Raw genomic sequence first — 15,569 nt, forward strand, 5'->3', positions numbered from 1 at the left:
TTTAAACTTACTTAGACTTGTTAATTCCTAGTTATATATAATATAGTTTATATATAAATATATATCATATATATACATTTACTTACATATTTATATAGAATATAGTTTATATGCAAAATGATTTGAAAATCTAGTTATACCTGTGGTGGCACATGTCTTTAATCCAAGCACTTGAGAGGCAGAGACAGGCAGATTTCTGAGTTTGAGGCCAGCCTGGTATACAAAGTGAGTTCCAGGACAGCCAGGGCTATGCAGAGAAACCCTGTTTCAAAAAAGCAAAACATAAAAAAAAAAAAAAAGGAAAAGAAAAAAATTAATAGAGATATAGTTTTTATCTTCTTTTGTTGTGTAGAGAGGCAAGCAGTTATTTTTCCATGAAGATTGAGTAGTGCCCCTTCTAGATTGGTATTTGCTCAGATGTTTTCTCTAAAGTTCTATTAACCATGTTTTATTTGCCAGACAGTTGTGCACTAGAGCTCCAGCCGTGATAAAGGCAGATGCTTCTGGAGAGGAGACAGGGAAGTGGTACCTTAGAGACGAGTGCAAAGATGGACTACGAATAATCTAGAGTAGCACATGACCAATGGCACTTAAGCTGAGAATCAAAGAGTGCTAGACATGACAACATGTTAAGAAACTGTTTCAACCAAAATAATAGCAGGTTCCAAGGGTCAGAAATAAGTGTAAGCTATTGAGGGAAGTGAATGTTGATCAGTTAAACTGGGTAGGAAAGGATGGAAAAGAGGAAGTTGCTAAAGTGAATCTACAAACTAAGAAATTCCAAATTATAAAACCTGCAAAGGGACACTGGTGTGTTGTAAACACACTATTTCTGTGTGAGTTCTGATTTGTTCCATAATTTTTATAATAATATAGAATTCAGGGAAAGTAAAACAAAACAAGAAAGCCATGTTCAGAATGGCAAATTGTAGTGTCAGATGCTCAAAGAGCAGCCATTGGTAATACACACCTATGTTGTTTTGATGTAGATAGTTTGTGAACTAAAATTGTTTCCTTTCATTCATTGGCTCAATAGAACTGGTGGAGTCTTGGCTGTGCGGAAGGCACATCTTTCTGCGTAAATAATGACAACTAAACTTTTAATCTTTATGTTCGTAAAATGTAGTGGTCTATTCACCATACTAAGATTAAGAGTTGTGCTATTTCTGAGTATGGCTTGGCTTGTACATTTTTCATATACTTTTGTCTATTACTAATTTGCTATACACAAGTTGACTTTTAGTTCATATTTACTTCTATAAAAATACTGCATTATCAGTTTGCAGAGTGATTCCTCATTTCATTTGATCTCATTAAGCATCTGGTAAAACAAGGTCTTCCTTAAGTTACATCATCATCCCCCACTGCTTCTAACAGCCAGAGCTCATCTAAGTTTTACAAATCTTGACAAATATATAATAAGTGCTTATCTCTAATCTCAAAGTGAGTTAAGGGAGGTGGTATGATCAGCAGGAGCCCCAAGTTGAACAGAAAACACCTACTGATGATGGATCTGGCGTTCATTTCATAGGACAGCATGAGGGTGTTTTTGTTATCATTATCATGATTGCAGGAATAAATTGAACTTGCTATAAATCTACATACAGACAATGTGCCTGACTCTATATTTGATTACAGTATGGTTTATTACCATGTTTATTGAAAATGAGTGTGGTGATATTTTCCAATAGTAATTTTCCACCTATTTCATCTCTAAGCAAATTGCAGCAGCAAGTGTGATTACAAAGATTTGTTGCCATCTTGAACAATGATTTACTCAAAGCTAAATTCCTAGCTATTTACTAAAATGAGATTACTCACTGTAAAATAAGCACACTACTGTTTCTCTAAATTGGACAACAGAACACTGCACGTTAGCAAATGTTAATATAGTTCTCTATAATCAATAAAACTTAAAAATTCTGAGCTCACAGTTTGATACATTTTTCAGTAAGTACAACCTAAAACATTTTAGAAATGTAAAAATAAATATTCAGATACATACAAATGTTGAAAAGCAAAGAACATCTAGAATTTAAATCAGTTGACTTTGACTATTAATGTTAGCATGTTTCATTGTACTAAAGAATTGAAAATAAAAATAAAAAACAACAAGGTTATAAGTGTAGTTTAAAATGAAAAATATGTCTTACGTTCAGAAATGAAACTACTGTGTCACCTGATGCACATGTTTCCCCTCCCCCCCAAAGAATAACACTGTTCTTTTTTGAAGTTGGTTTGCTTGAGAGATTCTGCCTTATTGATGATTTAGAAGCAGGTAGTTGTAAATTTACTTTATAAGACTCGATCTTATTATTTTGGTTTTTCAGAACTCATATAGACACCTCCACTGAGTTGCGGTATTCAGTTGGATCCCTCGTAGACAGCCAGTCTGATTACAGAACCACTAAAGTAATACGAAGACCAAGGAGAGGCCGCATGGGTGTGCGAAGAGATGAGCCAAAGGTGATTGCTATTTTTTCAGCATTACTCATTTTAGCTAAAAACAGGATGCATGATGTTATTCTAAATATAATTTCTACTAAAAGAGAAGTCCAAATGTCGGCAATAATTTTTGTTAGTTTTGTGGATAGAAATGATGCATCTTAAAATTAACTAATGTGTAATGTGTGGAGTTTTCCACATATTTATTTATCTGCCATTATAATTTGTATGTGATTTTTATACTAACTTCAGGAATTTTAAGATTTAGGCACTGAAAGATTTAGTGTTCCACATTACCGGGCTAGCACCCTGATTGATTCAAAATTGGAACTTGACATAGAAAGTGACAGGAAGAGAGTTATAAACATTATATTATGTTGCCAGACAAATGGATATTCAATGTACTAGGATTCTTGAGTACTGACATTTATGTTTTTATCTAAAATTAAGAAAATAACTTGTTAAAAATTACTATCTTGAAAACAGCTCTTTAAAAATGCACACAGAATTTTAAAAGTACCTATGAAGTCTTACTCAAGATAAACTGCAACAAACTGTAACTCTCATTTATTGTATTTAGTAACTTATTTTTATTTATTATTTGACTATCATATGCAGTGTATATATACATATATAATACATTTTATATTCATATATTAATATATGTATATATATATGTAATGTCCACCACTGCCATTCTCAGATTCACCTCCTCCCTACCCCCTACTCCCTCTCAAATCGATGACCTCTTCTTTAATCATTATTGCTATGTATGTATATGTGTATACACAAAGCACCCCGCTGAGTCTATTATTGCATTATTACAACAGATCCAGGATATCTTTTGTTAAGACAGGTTACCTTCTTTATAGAAGAGGCAAGAAGTATATATAGAGTGATGATAATAAGGAGAGTATGAAAGAATAAATTTTAATTTTATGGAGAGTTTCAGGTATGAATACTACATTTATAACACTTCCCCCTATTCCTTTCTTCCCTTCAACTTCTCCTGTATCACTTGCACTTATTTCTCAAAATCATGGCACCTTAATTATTATTGACATATACAAATACATTCATTTTATAACTATATCCTGCTAAGGGATATGGACACGTTTAGGGTTGATCTGCTGGGATTGGATAAACCACTAGGACACCTTGTCCCAAGACTTCCTCTTTCAGCAGCCATTATTTGCATATAGCTATTCTTCAAGTGTTTAGTACCCTGTGAGATCTCCCCTTCCAGATTGGCATGTCAACTGGTACTGTCACTGGGCAGGTTTTCTTTATATAAACATATTTTTGAGGTTCATTGGGCAGGCTTTCTTCATATACACATATTTTTGAGGTTCATTGGATATAGCTTAAACTTTTAAGTCATGTTTCTGGTTAATCAAAACAGCTGTATGAGAAGCAACAAAGTTCCTCTCTGCCCTAAGCATATTTTGTTCATACAACATTTTAAAAATATATATTCAAATTTCTGTTTTTCCCTCTTAACAGGATCTTAATGCTTTTGGTTGATAATTAATGTAAATGGGTCACATGTAAATTAATCTCTCACAGGAGCATATAATTATTGTGGAAAACATAGAAAATATAAAAGAACAAATAAAGACAAGATAGTCTCAGTTCTTCTTACTTTAAAGGAAGTTAATTTGTGTTCTTTCATAACAAGGTAATTCATAACAAAAATTCTATTTCAGGTCTTTAGTCATTAATTCAATATACTACAAGGTGCAATTTTATCTTCTATACAACTCACTTTGAATGACCATAACAGGGAAATTAATTATATTAAGAGCATAAAATTCTAGGGCCTGTATATTGGGATCACAATTTGCAAAATAAGTAATCTATTGGTTATTGAAAATCTCCAAACAGAAGAATACCTATGTTAAATTAAAAAACTTAAGCCATTAAAATTACCATGTTTCCACCAAGAGGTTACTGAAGGTCCAAGTGAGCATGACATTAGAAATTAAATTATGTTACTTTCCAATACTGAAAATAGTATTTTGTTCAACCTACTAAGTAAATTTTGAAAAGACAATTATTATACAGTATGTTACCTAATAATGTTTATGTGCTCATCTTCTAATAGGAAAAGTGTAGGAATAATTACTGTAAGAAATGATAATGCTTGAGTTTAAATGAGAATTGTTAATACTTAGAAATCTAAAAAAAAAAGTGTTCCAAGTGTAAGACATTATAAACAATTACTATCTTGAAAGCTGTTAGAATGTAAATGATTTGTGGAAATCTATCATATCTGTTCCTGCTGAAATATTGATGTAAGTGAACAATTAGGAGCTTCCATCTCATGGGATGTCAGGATATATTTTATTGAACCATCAAATTAAAATATTACTTCATAGTCTGCATTTGACTGGGCAGCTGTGAAGGCATGCATGTATGTTCTGAGGTAGTTGCTGTGGTTATCAATTTTCTGATTAGTTCTGTTAATATGAGGATCTTGTTCACTCATCATTCAGGTGAAATCCCTTGGGGATCATGAATGGAACAGAACTCAGCAAATTGGAGTACTAGGCAGCCACCCATTCGAAAGTGACACTGAAATGTCTGATATTGATGACGATGACAGAGAAACGATTTTTAGCTCAATGGATCTTCTCTCTCCCAGTGGTCATTCTGATGCCCAGACTCTAGCTATGATGCTTCAAGAACAATTGGATGCAATCAACAAGGAAATAAGGTATCAATATTGATGGTGTCAAGAGCTTAGAAAACCTTAATACTTTAAATATGTTTCTCAAACTATTAGGCTTAGAATCTCCTGGTGCCTTGTGAGATTTGCAGAAAATCAGAAGTGGGAATGTAGTCATAGTCAACCACGTCTATCTTCATTACTTTGAAAGCTCAGAGCCAATGAAACATATAGAATATGTATTTTATATGAATTATTTCATAGTAGAAATGGCAATGGTTCATAATTACCTATTATATACGGAAGAGATTGTTCAAATGTAAGGTTCCATTATGGAACTAAAGGTATAAAGCTTGACATTTCAAGCATACATTGTAATAATTTGAAAGAAAACTAAACTGATTTTTCTTAATCATAGTCAATAATTCCATGAAATTTAAAGTTGTTCAACCTCAAAAAGAAAATGGAAATGCTTGGTTGGAAATAAAACTTTCACAGTACTTAACTGAGTATTTATTAGGTGAAATCTAATTGCCATTAAGTGACCTCATAATGAAAGGACTTAATTTTCTATCTCCTAGGCTAATTCAAGAAGAAAAGGAATCTACAGAATTGCGTGCTGAAGAAATTGAGAATAGGGTGGCTAGTGTAAGCTTAGAAGGGCTGAATTTGGCAAGGGTCCATCCAGGTACCTCCATCACTGCCTCTGTTACAGCTTCATCACTGGCTAGTTCATCTCCCCCAAGTGGACACTCAACGCCAAAGCTTACACCAAGAAGCCCCGCCAGGGAAATGGACCGCATGGGAGTCATGACCCTGGTATGATTATGTGTCCAGAGAAACTGGACTTGTTACACTTATTCATTCTTTAGCTAATACTACAGGATATTTCACTCATCTGGCTTTCTGTGCATTTTGTTTATTTATATATGTAAATAATATGTAAATTTGTTTACTACTATAGTCATTTCTGAAAGTTACCATCCTTAATCCATCACATTATGGGTTGAGGGAACTATATCCCTTAACAGTGAGAAAACTTTCTCAGAGCTACTAGGAAGGCAAAGATCTAAATACACATCAGAACTTTAAATTACTTAAACCATGGGTATCTTTTATCAGATGAAAAATAATACATCAGTACCTTTATAAATTTAGATAATAGCAAAAATTGTGTACTATAATGCACCAAGATAAAAATGTATAATTTTGTAACACATGTTTTCTATAAAATCTTCCAAAATATCAGTACCACATCTTCAGTGTTTATATATATATATATCTTATAGATAATTCACTGTTCTCTTCTGATTTTTTTTCATTTGTTGTTACATTTGGATATTTAACTTAGGAAGTACACTAGAAAGAACTGAAAACAAATGTATGGGCAACTTATTAAAAGTAATATAGGAAAAAGTCTAATCAATTTCACTGGAATGACTAAGGAAGGCTGCAAGGTGTGGTCATTAAATGTTCAACACAGATTGAAGTAAGAAAGAACTTTCTCCATGAGGAAAAGAGATAGATATGGCTTTGAAAGCATAGATAAATTGCCTTTGCTAAATACTGCTAATTAATAGAGTTGGATTTTCCTCAAATTTACATAACTCTAAATTGATTTAAATTTTCTTTCTTGATACCAGATGAAAATTAAAAAGCATTTCAAAAATGAGGTAAAATACTGTTTCTGTAATGAATATTAAAATTATAAAACTCTAATAAAAATAAAACAAATAAGTGTCAGCAACTAATTGAAATTCAAATGGATAATATACACTAGTCAGTTATAACAAAATGGAGGAAAATTAATGACACTATAGATTTACCTGGATTTTATGTAGTATGGTAAAAAGACCTTGAGTTGACTGTGTAAGTACACACTGACCTCATGTATATTTGCATAGGCCCCATAATCTGAATAGAGAAGTTCAACTCAATGTCTAAAAGTTAACAGTAATTGTTCTTAAATAATGTACAATGTAGAACATAGCTAAAAATATTTTATTTTCACAGTTAATTTATACAATTCATATGTGACTATATGAGTCTACATAATTTACATATGTGTAGAGATATATACATATTCTCACCATAAGAAAAAACATCATGTAAGTAAATGAAATTTTATTTTATACTCAAAGGATTTTAGTTTATCATCATGAAACTTATTTTACAGTTTAGATATTATTCTTTATCTTCAACTTGGAAACTGACACAAAACTATCTGTATGGAACATTGCTCATATTAAAAATCTATAGTTAGCAAAATCTAAGCAATAAAGTCTACATAAAATAAAAAGAACTAAAAAGAATTGCCTTTTTCAATTTTTTCATCTTTCTTTTTACTCAGCAGGATCCATGATATCTAAAATATTTTAAAATATACAAGAAAGATAACCAATCAGAATAATAATTACCTAATCACAACTTACCTCAATAAAATATAGCTCAAATATTTTGTCAATACACTGAATTGTACTCATCAGGTGTACTGATATTTATTCTGTTCTGCTCATCTGGAAATCGCATGGTATTAATAATTAAGCATTTCAAATGTTCCAGTAGAGATCTTGGGACACAGAGCACAATTTAGATAGTCTTTATACCAGGCATACTTTAGCAATATGTGATGCTCTTGTGTTGTTAAACTTTTATGGTACAATATTTTGCTCTTTAAAATGCGTTATTAGTGTTAATATTATATTGATGTAATTTTCAATATAATGTTTTATCAATCTTTGAGAATTTCATACAATATATTTTGGTCATTTGACTACTCCTTCTCAACATACTCCCACTTCAACACACCACCTCCCAATTTATTTTTCCCTTTTAACACCTGTCAAGTCCTTTTTGTGATGCCCACATACTCACAAGTATGGTGTCATCCAGTGGATTGTGATTGACCCACAAGGACAACACTCTTAAAATCCTGTGCCTGCCTTCCTGAAACATATCAACTGTTCATTGCTCCTTAGAAATGAAGGCTCATGAGCCACTCCTTCTTTTGTTCTTGAACGTTGATTGGCTTCTTCTTGTGCAAATCTTTTGGAGGCAACCAAACGTATAAGCACAGTAATCCTAGAATATCCAGAAGACAGTTTTGTTCCAGCTTTTCTCAACCTCAAGACTTTTTTATCTTTCACCCTCCTCTTTCTCAGTAGCCCCTAAACTTTTTAGGAAAGGTGATATGGGTGCTGCCTTTTGTGGCTGAGCACTCCACTGACCACTGACTCACTAGTTGTGAATTTCTGCATTGACAACTATCCTGTGGGAAAAGACAACTCTCTGATTATGTCTGAGAATTACACGAATCTATGGGTATTCAGATACAGAATTGGAAGGCAATATAATACTATCTTGATCTACCAGAATAATAGTAATGTGTTATGCCTAGGACCCAAAAAACAGACTCTTGCCCGGACTCACAGGTACTAGATATGCATTTCCGCCTGTTCACAATAAGAAAAATTGGCTTGTTACCTCTATAAAGTGTGTGCCATTATTGCATGATTAGCCATACCATACTGTCCCATCACTGTTATCGTTCAGAGTGTTCACAGATGAGTAAAACTGCTGATAATCTTTTCCTACATCATCTTAATAATATTTTTAGTACCTTAAAAGCTAGACAGCATGGAGGAAATTTCTTACTAGTACCAACCTGGTTTCTCCATATCTTGTGATAAAAAAATGTATGGTGTCTTTAGCAATGGAAACTTATAAAGTTCTAGTTTGCAGTGAAAAGCAATGACAGTAATTTGTAAACTTTTGGATATTTCTAGGACATCACCAACCAACAACTCAAAGGGAGATATTCTACACCTGCACTGGGTTTTATTTGGCAGCCTATGGTTTTAGCAAAGAGTATTATTCCTCTATTATTCCAATGAAACAATTCACAGGAATATGTATTTCAGAAACTTATGAAATACTAGGATTTTACATGATGCTTTCAAACACTCATGCTAGTTATTCATTTACCACCCTTCCTCTGCTTTCTTTTTCCCACCCCCTGATACTTTCTTCTTTCTGATTCATATCATCTGCTAACCTTATAATAATTAAATATTTATTATAAGTTAGGTTTGAATCTTTAGTTTATGAAACAATTTCTAAAAGGAAAATAACAATTTAAATATCTGTGCATGTGCAACCCTGGAAGTCATTAACACTCAATAAAACTCTGTAACCAACCTCTCTGTTTTGTATAAGGACTTATAGTTAGATGTTCTTTAATCTACATAAAATGTAGAAAAAATAATCATATTGAAACTAATTTGTTTTTGAATATTATTCATTCAAAATGAGGATGTATTCAGGAAAGGGTTGAATGAAAAATGATCGTCAAATTATAGATGCTAACCAAATTGAAACATCATCAAGTGGTAATCATTAATTAGTTTTCTTTTATGTCTTTTATTCCTGCCATTGCAGCCAAGTGATCTAAGGAAACATCGGAGAAAGGTACTGTAAATAACTTTTAAATGTTTATTAATTGAGCATCATTTTATCCTTTAAAGCACCTAAAATATTATTGTCCAAACTATTTATTAGCATAAAATAAATATTATGTATTTAGGTGTTGCTGAGTTTTAAGATATGTTTATAACAGCAAATACTTTAAAATCATATTATTTCTGGTTGCTAGGAAAAGATTCAACTATGAGAATTAACTCATATAAGCCACGCTTGGTAGAGCAAGATGCCTTAAAATCAATGTTAGAATAGCACTGGTTGTTTTAATTTTTTTCCACTACTGATTGCTTTTAATGTTTCATTTACTGTTACTTGGTGATGAGCCAACAGATCTTGGTATATTTATCAAAAATAACAGTTCTTTACCAAAAATCTCAAAAGAAGAGGGGACTCTGTGCACTGAGAAAGCAGCAGGGATATGCAAGAGGCAAGATCAGGAAGACAACAAAGCTAGGGGTCATTTTGGTTTCAGAAAATGAGGAAAGGACAAGTTAAGGAAGTTTAGGATTGAGAGGAGTTAGGTGGCACGAGGTGTCGAACATCTGTTCCTGGGCAATTCGGTCAAGTTATCATTCCATTAGGAGTAGAAGAAGGGTGACTCCTAGAACAAGGTCTGGGTCAATAGGTTTTTATATATAATTACTTTCAACGTAGTTTCCTATCTCTACATATTAGTTAGCCTTGTAAGAAACAATCTCCTTATGTGAGAGGGCAACTAGATAACTTAGCCAAGATAGGTATTTAATACCAATTTTTAAGACCTCAGTACCCACATGGAGGAAAGAAAGACTGAAGAAAAAATTAATGCAAGTTGTCCTCTGACCTGAAAGGAACACTGTTGCATATTGAAGAACAGAGAGAGAGAGAGAGAGAGAGAGAGAGAGAGAGAGAGAGAGAGAGAGAGAGTAAATCTATATAAAGAAAAGAGTGAGCATTTTCTTAATTATGGAATAAAATCAAGACACTAAATAAGATGATTTCAGATCACAGTTTGCTCTCCAACACTCACCATCTTCCAGATGAGGTATTCAGGGGCGGTGGAGATAGGTCAGGCATTGAGAACACCTGCTATTTCTACAACTTACTGAACTTTGATTTACAGCACTGTGGCTCACAAACATCCAGAGGGTCCAAGGACCTCTTCTGGCCTCTGCAGGCTTCTGCACATGCATATAGGGAGAGAAAACACTAACACCCATGGAAAAAAAAACAAATCTTGACATCTTGGAATATTGAAAAAGATTTGGTAGTTAGTATATGCTAAAACACATCTGAATCTAGAAAACATCATCATTTCCTTAAAGATATGTATGTTAAAACTACATGATTTAAGTTGGTGGAAATTTTTGTGTCTTTTCTTAGTTATGACCTATCTATAAAAGTAAGTATCTCTCTCTATATAGCTAGTACATGGAGACAACTGTAATATAAATATATAAACAGATATATGAATAGAGTGTCAACTTAGCATCCCCAGTTGACTCTAACTAATCAAATTTGTCTTCAGGGTCATCAGCTTTTGACTTCCTCTACATGCTGTAAATGATCTAACAAAATTTTGAATATAGAAAGAAATCTAAGTAATTGATGTTTTAAAAATCCTGATAAGAAAGGAAAATATAGGATGACAGATTTTGCAAGGAATGTTGGTGACTGCAACAAAAGATTGCAGAAGGAAAAACTGTTGTGTAAGGGCAAAGATTTATGTATTTAGTTTCATTTAAATATCAGAAAAATGAATTAACATAAGCATTATTATATTTATTTTTATTGACTGATTGCAAGATTCTTCTACCTCAAGGTCTAGGATGTTTGTGTCTGGTGTTTTGAATAGCTGACACCTGGAAGAGTGTAGTTTCATGGTGCATAGAGGTATATTTTATTTGAATATGTATTGGGAAGAAAATCGAGAACCAGAAATGAATCATCTTAGCAAGAATGATTATAGAAAAGAATTATGGTTAGATCATGAAACGTGAAAATACATGAATAAGATTGAATCTGAACTATGCTCAAGGAGTTTAGAATAGATGCAGGCTTAAAATTCTTTGATATTATCACACTGAAGTCATGCTGAAAACAGTTATTAAAAAGGTTCTTCAGATAGGGCCATATGGTTGAATGGAGGGAAAAGATTATATTCAGGGTCTCCATGAGTTGTAAGAGTATCCTAAGCCAAGCAAACAAATAACTGGAAAAAACAGCATTATGTTCCTGGAACGCATGTAGGCTTCATCATATATAACCACGATTTTTGGAGATTTTCAGGATTTCGAACAACATTGTTCTTTACTATCAGGCTGTTCATCTTTTCTGATTTTTCTTTTGGGTTTGTTTTCAAGATTTCCCATCAATTGAAGCAAAATTGAACCATTTCCAGGAATTATATTCTTAGCTTTCATTTCCCTCATTGGAAAAAAAAATCCCATATTTCTTATAACCCACAACATGATTTTTCCCTATATAAATGTTTATTAAGCACTCTTACTATGTGTTTTAAACAAGCTTGCTCTATGTTTCATTATATTGATTAATGTAAAGCACTTTTTCTGACAAAGCATATTTTATCAACTTGCCTTCCTGACCCTTTTCTATATGCTTACTGAAGGATGCCTTTGCTGTAAGACCCTTACTAGGCATAACATCTTCTCTTCAATAAAATTTCCTGAAATGTGTCCAGGTTCTTTTGTAGAGAGCATCTATCCATGGACTGCCAGTGCAGCTCAGAGGCATGCTTGCTTAATGTGAGAGGTGCTGGGTTTATATGCAGTATTGAAAATAAAATGTGTGTCCATGCATGGCAAAAATAGCTTTCTATGGATATATGACATTTTTTACCCTTAAGCCACATTTTTAGGCAATAGCTCATTAGTTTCAAGATATATTAGCATTACTCTTAAATAGATCTGAAAATCATACCTTTACTAGTACGAGCTTGCCTGTATAAGACATGTATGTCTGTGTGAGGATCACTCTAGTATCCGTACCTTAATGAGTCTTCCTTTGAGGCACTTTCATTTGAACTTATAATTAGCTCACTGAATATACGGCTCCCGTTTCTAGATTGCAGTGGTGGAAGAAGATGGTCGGGAGGATAAAGCAACAATTAAATGTGAAACTTCTCCTCCCCCAACACCCAGAGCCTTCAGAATGACTCACACCTTACCTTCTTCCTACCACAATGATGCCCGGAGGTAAGACTCAGGCATTGTGCGCATTAAATACTTCCTTCTCCAAACTCTTTGTCTTTCTTCACTGCTGCCAAATAAACTGTTAGATAACTTAGAGGCAAATAAAACTCAAGGATGACTCAGTTGTTGAGTGCTTACTGATTTTGCAGGGGACCAGAGTCTGCTTTCCAGCACCTACTTTGGGCAGCTCCTCAATGCATAGAACTCTAGCTCCAAGGGATCCAACAGCCTCTAATATCATCTGTAGACATCTGTACTCATTTGCACCTGACTCACATAAGACATACACGTATATACATAATTAAAAATAAATGTATTATGTACATAATTTGACTTGAAATATAATTTTCCATAATGTTCCTTTACTGTTCTCTCCTTTTCCATATCTCTTGTAACACTTGAAAATTACCAGTCATGTATCACTTTTACATTTAAAATTAGCAAGCTAATGCATTTTTATCTTTGTGCTCTGTTACCAGCCTAATAGAAAATAAGAACTACTCTTCTGTATGAAGAAGATATTTTCTATTAAGTTTATGTCTAGTGATAATTATACGATTTGGAGGAAAAGATTATAAATTTGTATTGTATTGTATTGTATTGTATTGTATTGTATTGTATTGTATTGTATTGTATTGTAAGAGAAATTAAGGTCTGAAAAGTATACCCCTGGGCCTCACTTGTTGCATATACCATGCTACTGTGATGATTCAAAATCCTCAGATAAGAAGGTCTTAGCCTGAAAATGGGTACTGACCAAAAATTTTAAAAATGTGTTGAGAAAACATTTAATATGCTGTATGATTCTTCATAATGACCTATCCAAATACCTAAACCTTTCAAATTGATATCTATAATCACAGCATTACCATATATCTTGGCATTTCATTTATATCTTAACACACTAGTCTTCTCATTGGCTATCAATTCCAGTCACATATCCAAACACAAGAGAATGATTTAAAGCTCAATGCATCTTCTAATGAGTAGCTTCATGAGAAATGATTTGTGAAAACTATGATTTGTTTGCACACAAGCATTTCTACCTATTCGGTTGATTTCAATTACTGCTTTCAAAATTTGTACCTTTTTTATTCCCTACAAGCAGAGGATTATATTTTAATATGTGAGAAGCTCTTTCTTTATGAAGGTTAGAGTGTAAAAACTCAACTTACATAAAATTAGTAAAGTTTAAAAATTCTATAGGTGCGCAAACATATGGACATCTTTCATTTAAGACATTGCCAGATATATTGATCAAAATAGAAAACTGACCAACCATTTGGAAGTCATTTCAGTTTACCCTGCATCCAAAATACTGTCTTATTAATAGCTGTAGGTAAGGAAGAGGGTGTTCAACATTTGTAATGTGTTGCTTCTAGATCCCAATAAGATGTCCTTTATAGTAAGTGAATTAGTCGCAAATCTATGATAGGATAGGAAAGATGGTTAAAATGACCATCCATAAAGACAAGGGTTAAATTAGCAGCTTCAATTTGGCAATTAACAAATTGCCATGGGTTATTCTGTTTAAAATTTAAAAAAAAAAAAAGCCTGTGAAAATAATGAATTCTATGCTCAACAAAAATACATTATACATACAGTTATAAAATTAAGCTGAGGTACTTGATTAATTTTATGATGTACAAGAATAAGAGGGAAAAGAGTAGTTTGGAACAAAATGAGGTTTCACTTCTATTAAAAATTTGGAGACCCAAGGAACCAAGGAAGATACATTTAAAAATCTTAGAGAAAGGTGAGAAGAAAAGGGGAAAAATCACATTCAAAATCTACTTACTCCTTCTTTTGTCGCTTATAAAAGATAGAAATCTTGTATACTGTGTGGATAGTACATTGAAATGAACAGTCTTTCCTCTTTTGTGTTTTGAAGCAGTTTATCTGCCTCTCTTGAGCCAGAAAGCCTTGGGCTTGGCAGTGCCAATAGCAGCCAAGACTCTCTTCACAAAGCCCCCAAGAAAAAAGGAATCAAATCTTCAATTGGGCGCTTGTTTGGTAAAAAAGAGAAGGCTCGACTCGGGCAGCTTCGTAAGTATGGGGCTTTTGCTTTTCTCCTAACACTTGAATTTGTCACTTCTGAGTTTCCCAGTATTTCATTTCTCACCTGTAAGCTCCTTTTCATAACAAGTGAGCTTTCAGCTTAGCTAACCTTGTTAAACCAGTTTAGCTAACTAACGCTAAATAATAGCTGAGGTGTTTTAATGCTAATTTAGTGAAATTACACTAACACTGTGAATCAAGTGTTATTATTGCAGTGCATATTCTATTGTTGAGGAAACAAAGTCTTAGTGATTTTCCAAATAGAAACCACCATAAAAGGAATTAGAGAGATGGCTCTGTTCGGAATGCAGTTATGAGCACCTGAGTTCAGATTGCCAGAGCACATGTAAGTCAGTCTGATAGCACATATATGTAACTCCACTGCTGCTAGGATTAAAAATAGGGGGATTCATGGTGTTTACTGGGCAGCCATACTAAATATATCAGTGACCCTAAGGTTCATTGAGTGACTCACAATAAAAAAAGATAAGGTGAAGAATGATTAAAGAAGATACCCACAAACATGCATGACTACACATGCATATCTATATATTCATGCCTACAAGAGCATGTATAGACATAATATATACATAAACATATACATATACAGGCAAAGGAAATAGAAGAATATGCTACCACTTAGAGCTTGTATGAATATAAACTCTTAATTATGTGAATTTAAGTTACTTTTTGCAGAAAGGTGATGACACCTGAATACACAAAAAGAA

The 15,569-nt window shown here is 33.2% G+C and overlaps 1 protein-coding gene across 37 annotated transcripts in view; it reads left to right on the forward strand.

Annotated features, from left to right (window-relative positions):
- Ppfia2 (PTPRF interacting protein alpha 2) overlaps positions 1-15,569 on the forward strand; it is a 446,664-nt gene that overhangs the window by 369,649 nt on the left and 61,446 nt on the right. For 23 of the 37 annotated variants that reach the window (XM_031348819.1, XM_031348811.1, XM_031348816.1 and 20 more), the window contains 6 exons: positions 2,331-2,466; positions 4,941-5,161; positions 5,695-5,932; positions 9,551-9,580; positions 12,656-12,786; positions 14,675-14,829. In XM_031348819.1, the coding sequence (XP_031204679.1) occupies positions 2,331-2,466; positions 4,941-5,161; positions 5,695-5,932; positions 9,551-9,580; positions 12,656-12,786; positions 14,675-14,829 (911 nt within the window). The remainder of the gene's footprint in view (positions 1-2,330; positions 2,467-4,940; positions 5,162-5,694; positions 5,933-9,550; positions 9,581-12,655; positions 12,787-14,674; positions 14,830-15,569) is intronic. The other 14 variants (XM_031348812.1, XM_031348823.1, XM_031348825.1 and 11 more) reach the window with 1 other exon arrangement.

This window comes from Mastomys coucha, unplaced genomic scaffold (genome assembly GCF_008632895.1).
Source record: "Mastomys coucha isolate ucsf_1 unplaced genomic scaffold, UCSF_Mcou_1 pScaffold4, whole genome shotgun sequence".
NCBI classification, from domain to species: Eukaryota; Metazoa; Chordata; class Mammalia; order Rodentia; family Muridae; genus Mastomys; species Mastomys coucha.